At 47.4% G+C, this 23,303-nt stretch overlaps 3 protein-coding genes across 6 annotated transcripts in view; 1 reads left to right on the forward strand and 2 right to left on the reverse strand.

Annotated features, from left to right (window-relative positions):
* Window positions 1-580: 580 nt before the first annotated feature.
* Window positions 581-19,856, reverse strand: Snx32 (sorting nexin 32). Of its 3 annotated transcripts, XM_050137805.1 has the most exons (13): window positions 19,619-19,845; window positions 4,069-4,173; window positions 3,717-3,827; window positions 3,494-3,615; window positions 3,223-3,346; window positions 2,975-3,079; window positions 2,735-2,840; window positions 2,577-2,652; window positions 2,342-2,381; window positions 1,563-1,649; window positions 1,308-1,467; window positions 1,144-1,229; window positions 581-942 (listed from the first exon to the last, which is right to left on the reverse strand). In XM_050137805.1, exons 1-13 carry the CDS (start codon window positions 19,655-19,657, stop codon window positions 889-891), a joined length of 1,215 nt encoding a protein of 404 aa, XP_049993762.1. In that variant the 5' UTR covers window positions 19,658-19,845; the 3' UTR covers window positions 581-888. The 3 variants fall into 3 exon arrangements, with proteins under 3 accessions (XP_049993762.1, XP_049993763.1, XP_049993761.1); XM_050137806.1 differs by having other exon boundaries at window positions 581-1,229; window positions 3,717-3,779; window positions 19,619-19,856; XM_050137804.1 differs by having other exon boundaries at window positions 581-1,229; window positions 19,619-19,849.
* On the reverse strand, window positions 9,491-16,367 carry LOC126498864 (non-structural maintenance of chromosomes element 3 homolog). The gene is made up of 2 exons (XM_050137811.1): window positions 14,422-16,367; window positions 9,491-14,390 (listed from the first exon to the last, which is right to left on the reverse strand). Exon 2 carries the CDS (start codon window positions 10,694-10,696, stop codon window positions 9,836-9,838), a length of 861 nt encoding a protein of 286 aa, XP_049993768.1. The 5' UTR covers window positions 10,697-14,390; window positions 14,422-16,367; the 3' UTR covers window positions 9,491-9,835.
* A 286-nt stretch (window positions 19,857-20,142) lies between the features above and the next one.
* The window catches only part of LOC126498858 (EF-hand calcium-binding domain-containing protein 5), a 32,164-nt gene continuing 29,003 nt past the window's right edge, over window positions 20,143-23,303 (forward strand). The window contains exons 1-2 of one of the 2 annotated variants that reach the window (XM_050137796.1): window positions 20,143-22,160; window positions 22,265-23,200. In XM_050137796.1, coding sequence (XP_049993753.1) covers window positions 20,192-21,676 — 1,485 coding nt within the window. In that variant the 5' untranslated portion in view covers window positions 20,143-20,191 and the 3' untranslated portion in view covers window positions 21,677-22,160; window positions 22,265-23,200. Of the gene's footprint in view, window positions 22,161-22,264; window positions 23,201-23,303 lie in introns of those variants that run through there. The other variant, XM_050137795.1, reaches the window with a different exon arrangement.

The following is a 23,303-nucleotide window of genomic DNA, read 5'->3' on the forward strand; positions in this document are numbered from 1 at the left end:
CCCAGGTTTCTGGAGCCCCACCTCCTCCTGTTACCAGAGCTAAAGCTTTGAATGTTCTGCTGGCGTTTTTCTGGACTCCAGCCTGAGCCAAGGACTGAAACTGCCCTATGGCAGGTGAACTGGGGTAGTAGTCTAAGTTAGTCTTCCCCAGTTAGCTAAAGATTCTTTCCTTAGCCTCATTCAAACTGGGAATGATGCAGGAAGGGGCCATTTTTTTCCCCTTTATTGAGGTTTTATGCTACATGTTTGCTGATTTCTCAGGAAATTTCTGTAAGATAAGACAGGCAGAGAAAGACTACTGGACAGCAGCTTTGTTTTTCTGCGGTGCTGGGAATTGAACCAAGGGCCTCATACATAGTAGCCGAGCATTCTACCTTTGAGCTTAGAGCAACCAACAGATTGGGAATTGTATTCTATGGTAGAGCTAAGAATGATACAACCCCCCCCCCCCAAAAAAAATAAGCCTGTTGTCATTTGATAAAGAGCTGTGGTGCTGCAGGACTGCCTCTGAGTCCCCAGTGTGTGGTGACTTGCTAAGGGCGTGTGCACTGTGCAAATTAAAGACCAGCAGACCTCCAGCTATATAAAACCAGGCTCTTTATTTGGAATTCAAAAGCCAGAAGTGGGAAGGGGTGGATAATTTGACTCAGCCTGCTGTGGGGAGGGCTAGGGTCCCTGGAAACGGCTTACCTGTGGCCAAGTGTGTTCCCCCATGCTGCCCTGCCCAGGTAGGAGTGGGGAACAACCACCTTTGGGCCTTGGTTGGGGCAAGGAAAAATGCATTCTGCTGTGGGCGTGTGGCTAGTGGCAGCTTTGGTAGAGGGGCATCTCTGGGGAGGGTAGGAGGTGAGGATGCCGCTGAAGGTTTCAGAGGAGCATTTGATTTCACTAAGGCTCTCCCTTAAGGGCAACAAGGGCGTTTCGGAGAAGCAGGGTGCTGGCCTGGAGAAGAAAAGCCCTTAGAGTTCTCTGAGGGCTGCTATTGTATCTACTGCTCAGCCTGCAGGCCCCCTTCCTAGTACCCAATGAAAAAAAATACTGGCCCCAGGAGAGGAGGCATTACCTTGACCCTGGGCCTGACTATGCATACACTGGGAAGAAGATGGGAGCAGCACGAGTCAGGAGGGGCCCGTGAGTGCTCACCTTGGCATGCTTGAGCTCCAGCTCTGCCAACTCAATGAGATTCTTACGGAAAGAGGAGACGCGGCGGGACTTGAAGTCCATGAGCTCTGGGGAAAGAGTGAAAAAGTAAGGACAGTTGGTCAGGGTGGATTCTCACTGGGACCATGCCAGGCTTCAGGACTCACCCTGCTTGGCAGAGTCAGAGAGGCGCTCAAAGCGCTGGCAACACAGCTGTTGGTGGCTCTCCGCTGGTCGCACTTCCCGGTTCCTTGTACGAGCTTTGTCCAGCGCTTTGTTAGCGTTCTCATAGTCGGCCAGTGCCCGAAGCCGCCTGTACAGCAGGTCCTAAGGTCATCAGCACAATCCAGTTGCCATGGATTCTGCTGCCTGTCCACCCCACATGGCCTCGATCCCTGAGAGTACCTCGGGCCACCTCTCACCTTGGCTGCTTGTGAGTCTCGCATGTAGTATCTCAGCATGTCAGACAGCTTCAGGTCCTCATCAGAGGCTACCCGGCCTTCCAGCTTCTGTGTCAGGAAGATGAGACTGGGAAGGGGGCCCTTCCTCTACATTTCCAGGAGAGAACTGCTTGGGAACTACTAGAGATCAGGTTCTGAGTTTCAGAAGGCAGGCCAGGGAAGTGTGAGCATGTGTGCAAGCTTAGTGAACCACAGACTCAGTAGGTTACATAGGCAAAGCAGAGCAGGGTGGCCAAAGGGCAAGCTAAGGGCTTTGTATCTTTGGTAAGCTTGAGTGGACAAGGCCCCTGCAGGTCCTTGAACACACCTTGCAGAGAGATTGGTATACTGCATGGACTTGTTTGGAATAAGAGTTTGGGAATTATGTATCTCAACAGGATGTTGGTGGCAGTCTCCCAGAGGTGTGGTACACCCCCATGCCCTTCTCCCACTCCCACCCCACCCATCTCGATGGCATGCTTTCTGCATGTCTTCATTAATTTTGTTTTTTGTTTTTTTTTTGTTTTGTTTCTTCGAGACAGGGTTTCTTTGTAGCCCTGACTGTCCTAGAACTAGGTCTGTAGATCAGGCTGGCCTGAACTCACAGAGATCTCTATGCTGCTGCCTCCCAAATGCTGGAATTAAAGGTACACACCACCATGGCCTGGCTCCATTCCATTTCTTTGTAATTCCATTTCTAGAGTGGGAGCCACCAAGCCCACCCATCACAGAAGACCCTGAGTGTAGAATGCAGTACTTACCCTCAGTCGTTCAAAGAGCTCTGCCAGCTTCAGGAAGCTCCTGGGAGGTGGAAGGCAGGGATCTGGGGCAGCTCAAGGCCTCTGCCCTCAAACCCTCCTTGGAATCTTTTCTCCCCTAACCCCTTCAGAAGCTTCTGCACAGCCCCTCCCCCAGCCTGGTTTCTATAGAGTGCACACCCTCTTGGGTACACACAGTATTGCAGGCATGGGAGAGGACAGAGAAATGAGTCCTTACCTCTTCAGCTGGCTGACTTCCCGGGTTCCAAGACTGCTCAGTGCAGCAGACAGAGGTATATAGTCATCTGCCAGGCCTGTTGGAGAACAATCCCAGTCAGAGCCCCTAAATCTACATTCAAGCCCCACCCATGGTGAGAGCCCCTCAACCCATCATACACTTGTGGGAGAGCATGACACGGTCGGCCCTGTGGCAGGTGTCTCGGATTCGGGTGTGGTATTCTACTAGGAAGGTCCTCTCGTGCTCAAAGAAGTCATCTACCTCCTAGAGGATGGAAAGAGAACACGTCTTACCCACGCAACAGGAGCATGGTGGTACCAACACCCAGTGTGCCACCATTTCCTGGCAGCCCACGGCAGGCCCAACCAGTGGCTCCCCTCCCACAGCCAGAGGGTCACCTTGAGCCCCGATATGCCAGTGATGAGGACTTCGTCTGCAGATCTGACGATGCTCCTCAGGAACCCTCCCAGGACCTCCTTTCTGTTCTTCTCTCGAACACTCAGCTAAGGAGAGGGTGAGATGCTAGGGTGGGGCATTGGACCTTCTACCATGGTCAAATGCCACTCACACAGGGAGCAAACTGGGAGAAATTCTCAGGCCTGGTTCCAACCCTGGTCTCAGATCCCAGCATCCTAAATCAACTCACATCCTGGCTGTATTCCAAGAAGACAGAGAAGTTGTGATCCTGCCGCAGGGTGGGATGGGCTGCCAGGCGCTGCAGGAAGACTTCATGCATTGCAACCGTCTTCTTAAAGATGGCCAAGTACTCCCTGTAGACAACCACAGTGAGCTCCCATTATCATGGTTCCCCCTCTTTCTCAGCAGACCTGGGGCTAGAGGTCAGGCTCTATGGACATCTGTCATAGTCAGGGAAGAAACCCTAGAGCTCTGGGGTGGGGCTGGGGTTGGACACTCACGCTTCTAGCTCCTGCTTCATCTTGGCAAACTCTTCCCGGGTGATGGAGCTGTCGCCCTCACCCAACTTCTGCAGCTTTTCCCTTGAAGCCTCGAAGTCTGGCCTGGGAGGGGCTGGGGGAATCTGCTCAAAGGAGGGATGGATTGCCAAGGAGGCCATCACAGCCTGGGTCCTAACCCATGTTCCCAGCCTGCCCCTCACAGCCCAGCCCAGCCCCTCCTTACGATAAGGCCGGCGTACTCCTCGTTTTCCACATAGGTGTCATGTAGCCAGATGAATTCCTCGTGCTGCCGAACCACCGAGAACTCAGGCTGGGCAAAGTGAGGGAGGCCACTCTGGAAGCCCAGAGACACGTAAGACCTCATCTCCCCCAAACCTGCCCTCACCAAACCTGCTAAGCAGCCACTTTTTAGCATTCCCATCCTGTACCCCTTTTGAAACCTGTGATTTCATTCAGGAAGGTGGGGCTTCAGCCAAAGGCAATCAGCTCAGGGCTGATGGCTTCCCAAGGGGCGGGAAGCTATATTGGTTCTCCCTCCCATCCCAGGCCATCTGCCCATCTCCTGGCCAACGTACCTTGGTTTGAACAGTGAACTTCACCTTGTCCCGCTCACTCACTGCATCAGAAATCTCCACCTGTAAGGAGCTCTCTCCCTGCAGATCCACCGGCATGGAGGAAGGCTGCGGGGTGAGAGGGCAAAGTGGCTAAGTGAAGGTGCTTTGTCCTACCTTTCTGGAGACCCTGCTCAGAGTGGTACTGCTACCAACCAAACACTTCCCCAGCTCCCATCCTCAGGGGCAGGCAGAATGCTTTCACTGTTCTCTTTGGAAGGTCCTAAGTCATCACTTCTGTCAGATACAAGAACTGCTTCTTTATAGAACCTGCATGGGTTTTAAAATGCCTTTGTGCGTGGTGGTAGCACACGCCTTTAATCCCACCACTTGGGAGGCAGAAGCAGATAGATCTCTGAGTTTGAGAGCAGCTTGGTCTACAGAGTGAGTTCAGGACAGGCTCTAAAGCCACAGAGAAACCCTGTCTCAAAAAACCAAAAATAAATAAATAAATAAATAAATAAAATTAAAAAAAAAAACACTTAAGAAAAAAAAGCCTCCATAAGCCTGGCTTGGTGTCTCATGCCTGTAATCACAGTATTTGGGAAACTGAAACAGGAGGATTGCTGTAAATTTAAGGCCAGCCTGGCATTAGATAAAATAATAAGTTTCAGTCAGGCCTGGACTACAGAGTAAGATCCTTCCCCAAGCAGAAGAAAGCAGGAGTGGAGTTACAACTGCGGAGGGACCAAGAAGCAAGGCCGGCAGGTGAGTGCTAGTCTTTGCTTTGGCCGTGTTAGCAGTTACCAGCATGCAGTAGTACACGGGGTTTAACATTCCTTACCCACTCAACAACATATTATGCTCTTACCAGGGATTTGGATTTTTATTAGTACTATTTATTTATTTATTTAGGTGTTTTTAAAGACAGCATCTTACTATGTAGCCCTGACTGGCCTGGAACTCGATATATAGATCAGGCTGGTCTTTAACGCCTAACAATTCTTCTACCTTGGCCTCAGTATTAGGATTACAAGCAATGAGCCACTGTGCCTGGCTCCCTAAAGTATCTATTATCACTATTATTTACTACTACTATTTTCATTATTTCTTGTGGTACTGGGCATGGACTCATGCCTCGCTCTGGCAAAGCAAGTGTTCCACTACTGATCTAAATTCCAGTCCTAGTTATTTTATTTTGGTTATATATACTTACTTATTTTTGAAAGAGAGTCTCTGTTACTCATTGCCTGCCTGGAACTCTTTGTAGACCAGGCTGGCTTCAAACTCACAGAGATCCATCTGCCTCTGCCTCCCCAGTTCTGGAATTAAAGGCATGTGCTACTATACCCAGCTCTACTTATTTTTATAAATAATTACAATTCATTGCTAAATTTGTCGTTAGTTTTTAAGACTCTTCTAGATTTACTACTGATATAATCCTATAACTTAAAAAGCTTTATTCTTTCCTTTCCAGTCTTTGTTCCCATTCCTGATTTACTAGTCCTAGACTACAGCTTAAGAGAAGAGATAGGCACTGTGATAAAGGAAACCCTTGGTTGTTTCCGGTCATAAACAATGACTTTCCAGCTGGGTGTGGCAAAGCACACCAGCACTGGGGAGGTACAGGCAGGAAGATCAAGAGGTCAAGCCAATAATAACTTTTAGAGACTGTAGACAGAATTCAAGGCCAGATCTGACTAGGTAGTGAGTTCAAGGCCAGCCTGACCCACAAGAAACCGTGGCTCGTGAAAAGAGAGACCTGTAAGTTCCAGGTCAGCCCCTAGTCTACAGAGCGAGTTCCAGGACAGGCTCCAAAAGCTACAGAGAAACCCTGTCTCAAAAAACAAGAACAACACTAAAAGAAAAAACAAGAAAGGAAGGAGAGCTGGAGGGTTGTTGAGACTGCTCAGCTGGGAATGCCACCTGCTGCCAAGCAAGGTGACTCCAATGTCACCTCCAGGAATCACACAGTAGAAAGCAAGAATTGACTCCCTCAAGGTTTCCTCTGGCCTCCACATACTTGTGATTTAAGAGAAAATATCCCCCAAGGGTGTGGCACTATGTGCTGGGTGCTTCTGTGGGTGTCAACTTGGCACAAGCTAGAGTCATATAGGAAGGAGCCTCAGCTGAGGAAACCCAGCTGTAAGGCATTTTCTCATTTAGTGATCAGTTCTGGAAGGTCTAGCCCATTGTGGGTGGAGCCGTCCCTGGGATGGGTTCTGAGCAAGCCATGGGAAGCAAGTCTGTAAGCAACCCTGCCCTATTTGAGTTCCTGTCCCGACTCCCTTCAGTGATGAACTGTAATGCTGAAGTATAAGCCTAATAAACCCTTTCCTCCCCACTGGCCTTTTGTCATGGTGTTTTGTCACAGTAGTAGAAACCCTAATTAAGACACACTGTCAGGAGGTATGGCATTGTTGGAGTAGGTTGGCCTTGCACGTGGAAGTGTGTCACTGTGGGGATGGGCTTTGAGGTCTTTCCAGTATATCAGACCACTTCCTGTTGCTAAACTCCTCCATTCTCAGCTCCTCCAGCATCATGTCTGTCCCACCATGATGACAATGGACTAAACCTCTGAAACGTTATAAGCCACCCCAATTAAATGTTTTTCTTTATAAGAGTAGCTGGGGTCAAGGTGTCTCTTCACAGCACTAGGAACCCTAAGACAGAAGCAGGTACCATGTTTTTGTTTGGAGGAATTTGGACTTTGGTACTTTGGGATAGAGAGGCACTGGAATGGCTTTGAGCACTGCCTAATGGGTTACACTAGTAGGAGCACGGAGGATGTGCTGAGGATGAACTGCGCTGTGAAGGCTGGGTCCAGAGGTTTCCGGGGAGAAGAATTTTTTTTGGGGGGGAGGGGGGTTTGAGACAGGGTTTCTCTGTGGTTTTGGAGCCTGTCCTGAAACTAGCTCTTGTAGACCAGGCTGGTCTCGAACTCACAGAGATCCACCTGCCTCTGCCTCCTAAGTGCACCACCACCGCCCAGCTAAGAATTTGTTACCTAGAGGCAGTTTTTGTGACATTTCGGTGGTGAAAGTGGCTGCCTTTTGCCCTGTCCCAAGAGACTGCCTGAGGCTAAGCGAAGAGAATTGGATTAATTCCACTGGAAGAGAGAATCTCAAAACAGCCAATTGTGTGGTTAAATGTGCAGTTTTAGGAGAAAAGGAGCACCAGAAGTGGAATAGAGCTAAATTCTGTGTTCAAGGAGATAAACAGATTAAGAAATGAAATAAAGGCACTGTTGATCTCAGAGCAATATCCCACTCTGCTAAATTTCCGATTTGTGAAAAGGAGTTAAAGAAAAGCTAAGAGCTGCCAGGTGCTGGTGATTTGAAAGAAAAAGTCTCCCAAAGGGAGTGGCACTATTTGGAGTAGGTGTGGCCTTGTGGAGGCAGTGTGTCACTGGGGGGGGGGGGGATGGGCTTTGAAGTCTTTGCTCATAATACCCAGTGTCTCAGTGTCTGTTGTCCTGTTGTTTGAGCCCCTTCTCCATTCTCAGCTCCTTCTCCAGCACCATGTCTATCTGCATGCTCCCATGTCCCACTATGATGATAATGGACTAAACCTGTGAATCTGTGAGCTGGCCCAATTAAATGGTTTCCTTTATAAGAGTTGCCATGGTGATGGTGTCTCTTCACAGCAATAGAAACCCTGACTAAAACTCTTGTCATGGCACTCCCCCCTCCCAAATAAATAAATAAAAATGTAGTGGTGGCGCATGTCTTTAATCCCAGCACTCTGGAGGCAGAGGCAGGAGGATCTGTGAGTTCGAGGCCAGCTTGGTCTACAGAGCTAGTTCCAGGACAGGCTCCAAAGAGAAACTGTCTCAGAAAAAAAAAAATCAGCGCTGGTTCTGCAAGCTATAGCACTTGTTTTGAAAGTTCAAGGAAACCATGTAAAGGGGGAAGGGAAGAAATGACTACAAAGGTGTCCTCTGACAGCAGATACATGCTATGACACTCACATGTGTACATATATGCACATGCAACAGACTTTAAAAAACAAAAACCAAACATATCCTTAGATGATGCTGATTTTTTTTAAAGATTTATTTATTTATTATGTATACAACATTCTGCCTCCATATATGCCCACACGCCAGAGGAGGGCGCCAGATCTCATTACAGATGGTTGTGAGCCACCATGTGGTTGCTGGGAATTGAACTCAGGACCTCTGGAAGAGCAGTCAGTGCCCTTAACCACTGAGCCATCTCTCCAGCCCCGATGATGCTGATTTTTATTAAATGTCTCTCCCTTTCTCAGGATAGTTATGTGCATGTTATTCTGTTTTAAATTTTTTATTTTGTTGCTCCTGAGATGACAGCAGTTAAGAACACTACTGCTCTGGGGTTCAATCCCCAGCACCTACCTGGCAGTTTACAACCATCTGTAACTCCAGTCCCAGGAAATCCTATCTATGTCTTCTGCACCAGATGTAAACACTGTGCACAGACATACATGCAGACAAAACATAACTCATACATGGGCTAGAGAGACGGCTCAGTGGTTAGGAGCACTGGCTGCTCTTCCAGAGGTCCTGAGTTCAATTGCCAGCAACCACATGATGGCTCACAACCATCTGCAGTGAGATTTGGTGTTTTCTTCTGGCCTGCAGGCATTCATGCAGACAGAACACTGTATACATAATAAATAAATAAATCTTTAAAAAAAGAAACAACCCATACACACATTAAATAAAATTAAAAATAAAGAGAGCCAGGGTTCTACCACCCATGTTAGGCAGCTAATAACTGTCTGTAACTCCAGCTCCAGAGGGCCCAATACACTCTTCTGGTCTTTGTGGATACCTGAATTCATATGCATAGACCCACACACAGACAGAGAATTTAGAAATAAATATTTAAAATAAATGGTTTATTATTATTATTATTAATACTTGATTTTGTGAGACAAGGTAGTGCTATGTAGCCCAGGCTAGCCTAAAACTATGTAGCTCAGGCTAGCTTTCAACCCTAGTTAATTTTCCTACCATTGCCTCCAGAGTACTGGGATTACAGGTGTGTGACCACCACGCCTGACTCTTTGCAGCTTTCAGGAGGAGAAGATCAGGAGTTTGAAATCAACCTGGGTTACATGAGACCTTGTTTAAAAATAACAAGAAAAAAAAAAAAAAACCCATGCCAGGCAGTGGTAACACATACCTTTAATTCCAGCACTCCTTTGGCAGAGGCAGGCAAATCTTTAAATTGGAGGCTAGCCTGGTCTACACAGTGAGTTCCAGTCTTAAGACAGAAAACCCAAACATCAGCAGGTGACATGGCTCAATGGATATGGGTGCTTGCCACCAAGCCTGATCAGATCCTCATATCCCCACTGTGGAAGGTGAGAACGAGTTCTCATAAACCGTCCTCTGACTGCTACACGTCATGGCACACACAAGCATTTATACACACCATAATATCTGTAAATGAAAAATAACGCCTCTGCCTCTCTCTCTCTCTCTCTCTCTCTCTCTCTCTCTCTCTCTCTCTCTCTCTCTCTGTGTGTGTGTGTATGTGTGGTCTTGGAATTCTTTATAAACCAAGACAAGCCTCAAACTCAGAGATCCGCCTGCCTCTGCCTCCCAAGTGCTGGGATTAGGCGAGAGCCACCACCAGGGCCCAGCTCAGGTACAGTATCATAGAATTATATCAGTTCTAAAAGAAAAAAATAAACTGAGACACATCTTAAAGATAATACACTTTAATTATTGTGGAAATATGCTTCTCCCATCCCCATATTTCCTATTCTTCCACCTTGAACTTGAGAATCACAAGCATTTATTTCAAGAAGCCGAGACTGGACCACTGGGTTCCGGTCCGACCCTGCTCTGCTCGTCTGCCAAAGCCTCACAGTACTGCGTGGGCCAGTTCTTGGGATCTTGATTGTGGACTTTGGCCACAAATTTAAGAACTTTCATCTTGCTGGTTTCCAGATTTGCTCGTGGACCCCACTGGAGCTCACAGTCCACGGGATCTGTGTGGGGTATCCGTTGGGACTCCAGGTAACGCTGTCTCACGAAGTCTTCAGTAATGAGTTTCTTCGGATCTCCGAAAACGGAATGCTTCTTGGTGGGATACACCCCCAAACGACGAAGAAAATCCCAGACTTCGGTTTCCGGGATGCTGTGGCCATTCATAAAGATGAGCCCTAAAATAATCATCAGGAGGCCGGTGGTGGGCGTTCCCTGGTCGCCTCTCATCTCAGCATCCTCCTCCACGGGCTCCAGGGTGTTGATGAGGATGTAGGCGTTGCTCTTGGGTTCGAGTTCTACCAGTTTGTACCCGAACACATAGTGAAGCCGCTCGGCAGCCAGCTTGAGCAGGTCTGGGAAGATGTCCTTGTAGTCACGGATGACGTGCTTCAGGATACCGGTCCGCTTGATGGGGATCTTCCGCTGGTCCTTAATCAGCAAGAACTGCACCAGCTCTGCCACCTTCAACTCCAGCTGCTTCTGGGTCCGGAGTTCCGGGGCGGGAGTGGCCTGGGCCAGGCGGGAGCTCGGCGACAAGGCGCCTGCACTGCCCTGCGAGGCATCGGGGCGTTCGGGCCCACTCGGGACCTCCCCAGAGGCACCCAGATCACGGCCGCTGCCGCTCCCGGGCTGGGCACCAGGGCGGCTCCTGCTCCTCGGCTTTTGTAACATGACCAGGCGGCGGAGAGATGCTCCTGTAACTGGCAGCACCGGGCGATTGGGGGTCGTTTGCACCGGGCGCCCGCGAGGGGTAGGGGGCGGGGGCAGCGGCAAGGGGAGTGTGTGTGCGCGTCGACAAACCAAGCTTCGGATCTCATTGGCTGGTTCCAAATGCCAAGCACCTTACATTCCTGGAATGCTGCCTTGCTAAAGAACTACCATCCTGACACATTAATTTAACTTGATCATATTTTACGGTTTGCGTCCTGGTATATCTTTCTCCTTTCTCTTGCAGTGTTGCAGATGGACCCAAGGTCCTGCACAGGCTAGCAAGCAGCTATCGTTAAGGCTTAGTTTTCTGTTTGTTTTTGGTTTAAAAACTATTTTAAAAATTTACATTCACTTATTTATCTTATTTATTTATGGGGGCAACATGTGATAGTCAGAGGACGACTTGGAAGGAATCAGTTCCTGCCTTCCACCAAGTGGTTTGGGGGCTTGAACTCAGGTCATCAGGCTTGGCAGTCTGAGCCAAGCGGCTGCCCTGTCTGTCTAACCATCTGGAGTGGCTGGGTTTACTGCATGAACCATCAGTCAAACTCTTCTCCCTTTCTCTCAATGGTTTTGACAATTTGGGAGGGGTGATAAAATATACGAAAGTTTTTGCTTTTCTTCTTTGGAGACAATGCCCTGTGTAGCCGATGACAGCCTCAGACCGTTCACCATGCTCCATCTGCCAATATCTGTCACTTAGAATGGCTCCGTGGGTAAAAACACTTGTTGCATAAAGCCTGGTGACCTGAGTCTGCTTTCTGGAACTGGAACCCATGGGGGGAAAGGAAAGAGAACCCCAAGGCTGTCCTCTGATGGTCACACATCTCCCGTGGCAGGCAGGTGTCTCTGAGGGGCTCTGCCCAGCTCAGGCGTGGCGAGCACAGCTCCAGCAGCCCTTGCCCTGCCCCCATTCCCTCCGTCTAGCTAAAAAACCGTGAGATTACATTCCTAAAGCTAATCCCCAAGGTCCGTTCCTTTATCTAGTTACTCCTCCTTCTGAGGTTGATGGCCAAGGTCTTGCTATTAAAGTATTGAAGTCCAGCCTGGTGGTGGTGGTGGCCCACACTTTTAATTGCACTCAGGAGGCAGAGGCTGGCGAATCTCTGAGTTTGAGGCCAGCCTAGTCTACAGAGTGGATTCCAGGACAGTCAGGGCTGTCACACGGAGAAACCCAGTCTCGAAAAAAATAAAACAAAACGAAACAAAGAAGTGTTAAAGTCCAGCAATCTATAGTCCCCTTTGGTTCACCTAATTAACATATTCAATCAAAATATACCACCACATCCACATCCTAACCCAAACACAGACCTCCCCTTTCTCTGTTTCTAAATATTACACCTGGGGGGCTGGAGAGATGGCTCAGTGGTTAAGAGCACTGTCTGCTCTTCCAGAGGTCCGGAGTTCAATTCCCAGCAACCAGTTCAATTCCCAGCAACCACATGGTGGCTCCAAACCATCTGGCGCCCTCCTCTGGCGTGTGGGCATACATGAAGGCAGAAAGTTGTATACATAATAAAAAAAAAATCTTTAAAATAAATAAATAAATAAATATTACACCTGCAAGGCCATTTGCTGCTGTTTTGGGGCCTGAGCCAGAAAACAGCCATTTTAACTTTTCTTCCATACTTAATAAAGGATCTCTCTGTAGAAAAAAGGTGTTTGAGTGTGGTTTGTGCCTAATCCAGGGTCAGAGAAGAAGCCCCTGCTTTGCCGGGGGACCGAGTGTCTCCACTCTCTCCCCAACGCTAGATCTTCAACGGACTCAGTTCTCAGTGTAACTCCAGTGCTAAGGATCTCATGTCTCTGCTCTCAGAGGGCACCTGATCCACACGCAGACACATACACACACTATATTGAAAATGAACCTTAACATTTAAAATTTAAAACAAGCTGGGCAGTGGTGGCACGTGTCTTTAATCACAACATTTGGGAGGCAGAGGCACTTGGATCTATGAGAGTTCAAGGTCAGCCTGGTCTACAGAGTGAATTCCAGGACAGCCATTGTTATTCTTAAAAAACGATTCCCGGGCGGGTTGTCGGAGCCCGCCAGGAGAAAGCGGCTACAGGAGGGCACGGTGGCGGCAGGTAACAGACACGTAAACACAGGAAATAGCCATAAGTATTTATTAAGGAAGAGGGAGAAAGAAAGACAGAGAAAAGAGATAAAAGAAGAGAAAGGAGATAAAAGAAGAAAGAGACGGAGAAAACGCGTGCGCACGCCAAGGAAGCAGAAAGAGGAAGGGTCCCAAGATGGCTACGGGCAGGTCAGAGGTAATGGGAGTGGGCGTGGCTAGGGCAGGGACCGAAAGAATAACAGCCATTGCTGTACAGAGAAACCCTGTTTCGAAAAACCAAAAAATAAAAATAAAACAAAACAATAAAAACAACCCTACTGGAACCATCATTTTTCAAGGTACAGGCCGATGGCACAGGGACATTCGTGCTCTGTAGCTGTTGCTACCTTTCAGTTCTTTTTTTTCCCCTTTGTTTTGTTTTTCGAGACAGGGTTTTCTGTAGCTTTGGCGTGTGTCCTGGAACTAGCTCTTGTAGACCAGGCTGGCCTCGAACTCCCAGAGATCCGCCTGCCTCTGCCTCCCGAGTGCTGGGATTAAAGGCATGTGCCACCACTGCCTGGCTCTCCTGTTTTTAAACTAACTGTGGGGCTGGAGAGACGACTCAATGGCCAAGAGCATTGGCTGCTTTTCTAGAGAACCCAGCATCAACATGGCGGTTCACAACTGCTCACAGCTGTCTGTATCCAGTTCTGACGCAGTCTTCTAGCACGAAGCATGAATATGATCCACAAACACACATGCGGACAAAATACCCATAAGCATAAAATAAAAACTTAAAATCAGGTGGTCGTGGTGCACGCCTTTAACCCCAGCACTGGGGAGGCTGAGGTAAGCGGATCTCTGTGAGTTCGAAGTCAGCCTGGCCTACAGAACTAGTTCTGGGACAGCCAAGGCTACACAAAGAAACCCTGTCTCTAAAATCAAACAACAACAACAAAAAAATTAAAACAAGCAAAAGATTAAAAACATTTGTATGGCAGAAATGATGGTCTATACTTTATTTATTTATAATCAAAGGCAGGCAGAACTCCGTGAGTTCAAAGCCAGCTTGAACTTCTGGACTCCACAGCACTTTTACGCACACATGTACATATACTTAGACAGACAGACATACGTGGAGACATTTACATAAATAATGAAAATAAATCTTTATAACAAAATTAAAAAGGAGAAGTGAGGTACATTAAGCATAATGTAGAGGCATGAAATCCCAGCAGTTAGTAGGCAAGAAAGGAGGACTATGGAGAATTCAAGGTAACCTGGGCTACACAACGAGTCTGGGCTACATTCTGAGAAAGACAAGCAGAGGCTGAAGAGCTGGTTCAGCATTAAGAGTAACTTGCTGTTCTTCAGAAGAATAAGTACAGTTCCACATCAGTGGCTTATAACCCTTTGTAACTCCAGCTCCAGCGGACCTGATACCTCTGGCCCCTGAGGACCTCTGCACTCACAGGCACATACCACATGCAGACACACTCACACACCTACACACACCACATGCAGACACACTCACACACCTACACACACCACATGCAGACACACACACACACCTACACACACCACATGCAGACACACACCTACACACACCACATGCAGACACACTCACACACCACATGCAGACACACACACACCTACACACACCACATGCAGACACACTCACACCACACGCAGACACACACACACCACACGCAGACACACACACCTACACACACCACATGCAGACACACACCTACACACACCACATGCAGACACACACACCACATGCAGACACACACACCTACACACACTACATGCAGACACACGCACCTACACAAAGTTAGAAGTAATTTTTAAGATCTTAAAAAAACACAAAACAGGTGGGAGGCTGGGAGACAGGTAAAGTGCTTGCTCTATAAGCAGAGGGCAGGGCTTCCCAGAAGTCAAAAGAGTCAGGTAGGCATGGTATACTATTTATAACCCTAGCTATGACCGGAAGAGACGGGATCTCCAGAGCAAGCCGGCTAGCCAGGCTAGCTCAAATGGCAAACTTGGGGATCAATTAAGAGACATCAACATGGGCCAGAGAGATGGCTCAGCAGTTAAGGGCATTTGGCTACCCTTCCAGAAGATCCAGGTTCAATTATCAGCACCCACACGATGGCTAATGACTGTCTATAACTCCAGTTCCAGGGAGTTCTGACTTCCCCCAGCACTGATTGCACACGGTACACAGACATACATGTGGGCAAACAATCATAGACATGAAATAAAGGTAAATATTTTCAAAAAAAGAGACATTAACCTCAGACCTCCACATGCACAACTAATACACATTTGAACACTCATACCATACACATGTAGCAAGCAAAAAAATGGGATCAAGAAAAAATACAAAGTAAGATGGTAAGGTTTTTTTTTTTTTTTTTTTCCCGAGACAGGGTTTCTCTGTAGCTTTTGGTTCCTATCCTGGAACTAGCTCTTGTAGTCCAGGCTGGCCACGAACTCACAGAGATCCACCTGCCTCTAAGATGGTAAATTTTTAATATACTATATGGGTAATTTAAAAAACTGTAAATGTCCTAAACATTTCAATTAAAAGACAAGCATTTCAGCTGGGTATGGTGGGTCAGACATGTAATTCCAGCATTTAGGAGGCAGAAGCAAAAAAAAAAAAATTACCAAAGTATGAGGAAAAGAGAATTATATAAGGAAACCCTATCTCAAAAACACTAAGAGATTAGGAGAACTTGCAGCTCTTCCAGAGGTCCTGAGTTCAATTCCCAGCCACCACATGGTGGCTCACAACCATTTGTAATGAGATCTGGTGCTCTTTCTGGCATGTAAGCATACACGCAGAACACTGTATACATAATAAATAAATTATTTTAAAAAAAACACAAAAATGACTTTCTCTACTTTAAAATAAGCTAAGACCTTTTTCTTTATATATATCATATATATATATATAAACTATTATTTTATTTTATGTATATGAGTGTTTTGCCTGTATGCATGTCTGTGAACCTTGTATGTGCCTGGTGCCTGGGAAGGTCAGAAGGGGCTATCTGATGCCCATTTACATACACAATAAATAAAAAGATAATAAACATAAGAAAAATTTAAAAATAAACAAAATGAGGAAAACAAATATGTGGTCTTAAAACTTTAAATCTAGTTTTATTTTATGTACAGTGGCATTTTGTCTGCATGTAGTCTGTGGGAGAGTGTCAGATCCCCTGGAACTGGAGCCACAGGTAATTATAAGCTGCCTTGTGGGTGCTGGGAATGGAACGCATGTTCTTTGGAAGAGGATGTTGCGGTTTAAGTAAAATGGCACTGTTCCCTGAGCGGCCCATGAGCCACAAGGGGCAGTGGATCCCAGGCAGGGAGCCATGTGGTGGGTGAGAGACCTAGACAGATAGGCACGTCATGCAGAGTGAGATTGGATATTTATTTAGTGGGTTATAGAAGGGATGGGGGAAGGGGAGAGGAAGAGAAGCAGAGAGAGAGAGAGAGAGAGAGAGAGAGAGAGAGAGAGAGAGAGAGAGAGAGAGAGAGAGAGAGAGAGAGAGAGAGAGAGAGAAGGACCGAGGATCAGAGACCCTGCGGCTCACAGAAAACAAAGGACAAAAGGACAAAGAGACAATAGCAAAAAAAAAAGAGGGACACAGACGATAAGAGCCAAGAAGGTCCACGACGACAGAGAGAGAGAGAGAGAGAGAGAGAGAGAGAGAGAGAGAGAGAGAGAGAAAGAGAGAAGGAAGGAGCCACAGCAGCAGCTACCTCTTTGGGAGAGAGATGGAAAAGTAAGGACTCAGGCTAGAAGCAGAAGGAAAATCCACCTGCCTCAGCAGATTGGGGAGGGAGTGGGCAGAGCTTGTCCCTTAAAGAGACAGGACAGACCATTACAGAGGAGCCATTTCTCCAGACCCCCCCAAAAAATGTAAATATAAAGAAATGTTAATACACTAGATAAAATCCTAGTAGGGTGAGAAAGAAAGAGAAAATATGGAAGACAAGAGGAGAAAGGGAAGAGGGAGACTCCCAGCGATGATCCAGCAGACATAAGGAAGACAGTAGGTAAGGCTGGAGAGATGAATTACTGGGGAAGAGTGTTTGCTGCCCAAGCATGAGAATCTGAGTTCAGATGTGGCACCTATGTAGAGATCCATGATGTGGAATTTTACTGTAACTAGGCAAAGATGTGCTATTTGTGTATGCTGCGTTTGTTTAACAATGTAAGTAAAGATGTGTTGCTGTTTCTCCTTGCCTGCATAAGGCACCCGACTGATCTCCATGTCATGAATGGGAGCTGGTTGGTGGCCCAAGAGAAAGCCTGCTACAGATCCAGGTTGTAGTAAAGAACCACATTAAAGCAGGAAGTGGAGACACGAAGACTGCTTGGGCTTACTGACTGCCTGTTTAGCTCCAGGTACAGCGAGGGTCTAAGGGTAAGGCAGAAGGGAGAACAGTGCACCCTGTTTGCACACTTGGTTTCCATACGAACACATGTAAGACACACTCTCGCACACAGGTAGTCCATAACGGAAACAGCAGTATGTATCTATAATCCCAGTGCTCAGAAAACAGGGGCAGGAGGATTGCCCCTGAGCTGAGGCCAGCCTGGCTCTCGTAGTGAGTTCCAGATCAGCCTACAGAGCCTACAGAAGAAAACCTTGTGAATCAGTCTAAGATGCTTCATTCAGAGAGAGACCTGTCCTGGAACTAGCTCTGTAGACCAAGCTGGCCTTGAACTCACAGAGATCCACCTGCCTCTGCCTCCGGAGTGCTGGGATTAAAGGTGTGTGCCACCACCGCCCAGCTTTTACCTTTTTACTATTTATTTTCCTTGTCTTTAATAAGATTAATCAAATATCTTCTATTTTTATACTTCCTCCCCACTATACTTTTGCTTGTATTTATTATTACTGATAATTTTTGAAGTGCTAAGGATCAAACTGGGGACCTTGCTAGGCAAGCAATGTACCACTAAGTCACACTTTCCAAATTCTTTAGTGTTCCTTTTAATGTCTCTACATTTAAATTTTAAAATTTATGTGTATGTGTGTGTCCATGAGTATGCACATTTGCCTGCAAGTAACCAAGGAGGCCAGAAGAGGGTCTTAGAGCCCTGTAGCTGGAGTAACAGGCAGTTGGAAGCCTCCTGATGTGGGTGCTGGAAACCAAATTCAGATCCTTTGCAAGAGCAGCAAGAGCTCTTAACCACTGCGCCATCTTCCAGTCTGCATCTACATTTGAAAGATGTATTTTGTGAAGACAGGATCTAACCTAAAGGACTTTCAGAAGATGGCTCCTATATGTGGGGTGCACTCAGCAGTGAAATGGTTCAGCGCACTCTCAGGACATATACAACCCGTAAGATTATAGCAACAACAGCCACCCCAACAGCACCAATCAGCAACACTATGTCTGGCCTTATAATATGCTAGGTATTGTTTAATTAGCCGGGCGATGGTGGCGCAAGCCTTTAATCCCAGCACTCGGGAGGCAGAGGCAGGCGGATCTCTGTGAGTTCGAGACCAGCCTGGTCTACAGAGCTAGTTCCAGGACAGGCTCCAAAGCCACAGAGAAACCCTGTCTCGAAAAACAAAAAACAAACTAAAACAAAAACCAAAAAGCAAAAATGAAATAAATTTATATTCATGGCAGAGTCTCACACTGTAGCTTAGGCAGGCCTCAAACTGGTAGTAATCCTCCGGCCTCACCCTCACAAGTGCTGGGATTACACCTGGCTTCTAATCACTTTATAAACATATTACAAGTGCATATATGTATATATATATATATAAAAACAACATATATGTGTATACAGTAACAATATGTATATATGTATAAAATAACAATATGTGTATACAGTAACAATATGTATATATGTATAAATTAATGTGTATAAAATAACACATGTGTATAAAAGAATGTGTATACATAACATATATGTATATATGCATAAAATAATATATACGTATAAAATAATATATATTCTTCTGCTTTTGAGATAAGATCTCCCCAGCCCTGCCTGACCTAGAACTCTCCACGTGGGCCAGGCTGGCCTTGAACTCACAGAGATCTTCCTGCCTCTGCCTCTGGAATTCCAGAATTAAAGGTGTGCATCACCATGCCTGGTTACTTACATATACTTTCTAATATGAACATATGTGAACAGGCTCAGCCCCTCTTATTCCTCCAGATTCCATTTGAATCCCACTCTCAACTTCTTGGATTCTCTGACCATCCCAAGTCAGACCATCCCTCACTTTCCCCACTCCTCCCCTCTTCAAACCCAGGCAGCCTAGCTTCCTAGTCCCTGGCTTCCTTCTTGATGTCTATCTCTCTACTCAAATCTACTTTACTTGGTGGCTGCTTGAGGAAAGTGTGACTTCCAGAATGGACCACAGAGGTTCCATTTTTACCTCTGCCACAGCTCACCAGCGCCTTCAACCCCTACCTCAAGTGTGTATTTCTGCAAGTCCCAAGACAGTGAAGATCTTCAATAACTATTGAATGGCGGACGGGGAAAGATGAAGAATGAACGGATGTTTTCCTAACTATAGAAACACAAACACCCAGGTGAGCCTGTGAACCCGACAGCAGTCCCTCCCCCTCGCACTCACTCGCACACTGCCTTGTTCTCCCCAATTCCATCCATGGAGGCTGAGGTCAAACCCTGGTTATCTTTGTTATCCTCAGCTGGCCCCTCTGCAGGGGCCATAGAAGCGCTGCATTCTCTTGCTCAGATCTTGCTCCCTGCTTGGTATGTGATGATGGGGTGAGATGGAGTAGGAAGGGGTTTGCTTCCTTCCTTTACCTTGCTCTCTTTCCCAGCCTCCTGATGAAGCTCCTCCATAGTGCTCCTTAGCTGGGACACACAAGAATCCTACAGCTGGCCACGGCCTGCGCGTTCCAAGAGCTTGGATGAGGGGACCCTGTAGGGATCCTATCAGCTGACATTGACACACGCCGCCACCTCTCTGGGTGGGTCCTCTAGCCTGCAGCGCTCCTTCTGACTGGGCACTAGGTTTGCCACGGGAGCTGCTATTGGCTGGGAGGCCTGTCGCTCCTGTGCCAACTTTTAAGCGGCACCAGAGAGCCGGTCCAGGATAGGCCAGAGACTGAGGAGCTCTAAGGGTCACAGGGGTCACGTGCCGGTCCCGCGGGGGTGGGGGTGGGGACCCTACAATCGCGGCGGTTCCGGGCCCAGTCTCCACCCGGGCCCAGTCTGACGCTCACAGTTGCACATGCGCACTAGAGCATCTTGGCGCCACCAGGCGGTGGGCGGGGCGAGGAGTCCGGAAGGAGGTGAGGGTGGGAGGGAGGGTTGGGTTGGGGGGAATGGGGAACCCGAGTGAGTCAGGGGGGCTAGGGTCGAGGGCAGGTAGCAATGTCTGTGGAGAAAGAGATTCCATTCAAGTTGCCACACCCGGGCCCGAAAGTACGGGGTAAGCAGTTTAGGAAGCCGCGGGGCCGTAGTAAGGCCCGGGCCCGGGGCACCCGGAGCAAGGCCCACGTCCACAGGCGATCGCAACCCGAGCCGTACTGCAAAAAGGCGCAAATGCGGGAGAAAGAGAAGGTGTGGACCCCCTGGAATGGACTCATCGTGATTGGGAAGAGAGTGGAACTCTTGGACAGAAACCTGCAAAAGTCTAAAGTGTGGGACGCAAAGTTGGAATCTGAGAACTGGAGGCTGGAAGTCGTGGGGAAGAAGATCTCGAAAGAGAGATCGGGCCTGCATCAGGAGAAGGTGGACACGAAGCTCTTGAACAGTGTAGAAAGGACGTCACAGGCTCCAGCAAAGTTGGAGGATGATATCCCAGAGGGACAGCAAGAGGACAGACCCAAAGCTGGAGCTGTATCTAAGAATGCAGAGATGACAGCAGAGCCTGAAGAAAAATTGAAGTCTAAGGACAAGTTGAGAACCAGTGGAGGGGACTTGAGATCCAGAGGGGATCAACTGAGGCAGAATGAGGAAGTGGAGTCAAGTGGAGAGAACTTGGTGCACAAGAGAGAGAAACGGGTGTCCATGGGAGAGAAGGTGGTGGGCAGAGGAGAGAAGCGGTCTGCTGTAGAGAAAATGGACAGTAGAGAGAAACGGGGGTCCATCAGAGAGAAGGTGTCGGACAGTGGCGAGAAGCGGGGGTCCATCAGAGAGAAGGTGTCGGACAGTGGCGAGAAACGGGGGTCCATCAGAGAGAAAGTGTCGGACAGTGGTGAGAAACGTGGATCCATCAGAAAAAAGACATCCGACAGTGGAGAGAAACAGGGGTCCATCAGAGAAAAGGTGTCGGATAGTGGAGAGAAACGAGGGTCCATAAGAGAGAAGGTGTCAGATAGTGGAGAGAAACGCGGGTCCATCAGAAAAAAGGCATCCGACAATGGAGAGAGGCGGGAGTCCATCCCAGAGAAGACATCCGACAGTGGAGAGAGGCGGGGGTCCTCCAAAGAGAAGGCGAAGTCAAGTGATGAGAAGCTGAGATTGAATAGAGAGAAATCAAGTTCCAGTGGAGGAGAGAAGCTGAGGACTGGTGATAAGAACCTGAGATACACAGAAGATAAACTGGAGTCAAATACTGAGGAAGCACAGTCCGATGAGATGGAACTGGAAGAGCATTCAAGACCGGGAAATACAAGCAAAGAGGACATTGAGAGAGTGATAAATATTACTGGTGATGAAAGTGCGATGGAAGACATGAGTCTGGAACTACAAATTCCTGAAAGTCCGGAAGGCGGAGATGAACAAGAAGGAGCAGAGAAAGCAGGGGAGATTGACAGTTTTGTCTTGGATAACGTGGAAGATCCCGCCTATGAATCTGTTCCTATGGAAGAGAAAGACGAGATTAGAGAAGGCTCCAGGGAATCAGGTGGATGAAGACTTGAAGACAAAGGAGATTGGAGAAGTATTGAAAGTCAGAGAGGAGCTCGAGCAAAGCCAAGCTCTGCTGACCCCGAAGGGTAGATATGAGTGAGTTTTGGACTGGAGGAGAGTTACTGGGCACGAGGCCAAACCAGTATCAACAGAGTGAAGAGTGGAAAAGAGGGAGTTGGGATCATTTTAAGGAGAAAAATATTTGGGAATGAATGCTAAGAAGAAGAAAACTGGCCGCTATGTTCTTGAAGAACTGTTTGAGTCTAGGGCGGACTGGATTTTGGCAGACATGTACATGGCTGGGGTGTGAGATGAAGGAGAATGTCAGAAAGAACAGATCATTGCAGGGCAAAGGGTGGGCACTGAGGATTGTGGGAGAAGCAGCCAACAGGTGAGGTGTCTGAAACTGACACCAAAAACTGAGGGGCTCCAGCAGGAATGAAACGGGAAGAGGAGTGGTCGAATAAAACGGTGGACCAGTGACTAGGTTTGTTGATATTTTTCTACAGTCCTTGCAACCAGTTTCCCATCTGTTTTGGCAATCCTCTTACAACCAGACATCCTCACCAGTCACTAATTCCATCTTCACAGGTTCGCTCCACCCTCGCGTCTCATTTGAACTGCACATATTCAATGTGAAGGTGAATTCTATTTGTACTTGAATTGTCTCCATTCACTTTTTCTTTTTCTGGTTTTTCAAGACAGGGCTTCTCTGTGTAGCCCTGGCTGTCCTGGAACTAGCTCTGTAGACCAAGCTGGCCTCAAACTCACAGAGATTTGCCTGCCTTTGCCACCACCGCCTAGCCAATCTTTCACTTTTAGTTATTTATCTGATCACGTGATTGTGTGTGTGTGTGTGTGATGGTCTAGATATGTACCCCTAGCTGGCCTGGAACTATATGTAGACCAGGCTGTCTAGGCTGGCCTCTCAAATACAAAGATCTACCTGTTTTTGCCTTCCAAGTACTAGAATATTGGTTTCTTTTTTAAAACAGTGGCTTCCTTTCAGCTCAGGCTCCTTCTGAATGTTGGTAATACAGATTTGTAGCACGTGATTTAAGCCTTTTATATCTTATTCATAATCTATCCTCTTCCCAGGGAACAGAAAAGGCCTCAAGTATCTATTGTCAAGACTCTGTTATTGGGCTGGAGAGTTGGCTTAGTGGGTAAGGGCACTTAGTATTCTTGCAAAAGACCTGGGTCTATTCCCAGCACCCACATGGAGGTTAACCATCTCCTCAGGCACCAAGCACAGAAATGGTGCACAGATGAAGACATATTAGAAAATAGAAGACTCCATTATCAAGATAGATGCTGATGCCCCGACAGTGGAGGTAGGAGAGTGGATAGGAGAGGAAGAATCTTCCACCAAGTCTAGCGTGGAGCATACACCTTTAATTCCAGAACTCAGGAGGCAAATCTCATAGTTCTAGGCCAGCCTGGTCTACAGAGTAAGTTCTAGGACAGCCAGAGCTACACAGAGAGACCCTGTCTCTTAAACTTTTTTCACCCCCATTTCTTCTCTGGTTATTTTTTAAAAGCACAATTTCCAAATATAAATTGCATATTATAAGTGTTATAAGCATATGATAGCCTCATGTCGTTTGTCATTGTTGTTATTGATGGTGGT

The sequence above is a fragment of the Alexandromys fortis genome, unplaced genomic scaffold, assembly GCF_014885135.2.
Source record: "Alexandromys fortis isolate MF-2015 unplaced genomic scaffold, M_Fortis_MF-2015_v1.1 scaffold_3, whole genome shotgun sequence".
NCBI lineage: Eukaryota > Metazoa > Chordata > Mammalia > Rodentia > Cricetidae > Alexandromys > Alexandromys fortis.

What these genes read in the sequence shown, in the direction of transcription:
- LOC126498864 (XM_050137811.1), bottom strand. Translation starts at nt 10,696, where the DNA reads ATGTTACAAAAGCCGAGGAGCAGGAGCCGCCCTGGTGCCCAGCCCGGG.
- Snx32 (XM_050137804.1), bottom strand. Translation starts at nt 19,657, where the DNA reads ATGGAGGAGCTTCATCAGGAGGCTGGGAAAGAGAGCAAG. An exon ending in TGTCATGCTCTCCCACAAGT is followed by an intron (nt 2,653 to 2,734) that starts GTATGATGGGTT and finishes GTTCTCCAACAG; the next exon opens with GCCTGGCAGATGACTATATA. An exon ending in GAGACTCACAAGCAGCCAAG is followed by an intron (nt 1,468 to 1,562) that starts GTGAGAGGTGGC and finishes TGATGACCTTAG; the next exon opens with GACCTGCTGTACAGGCGGCT.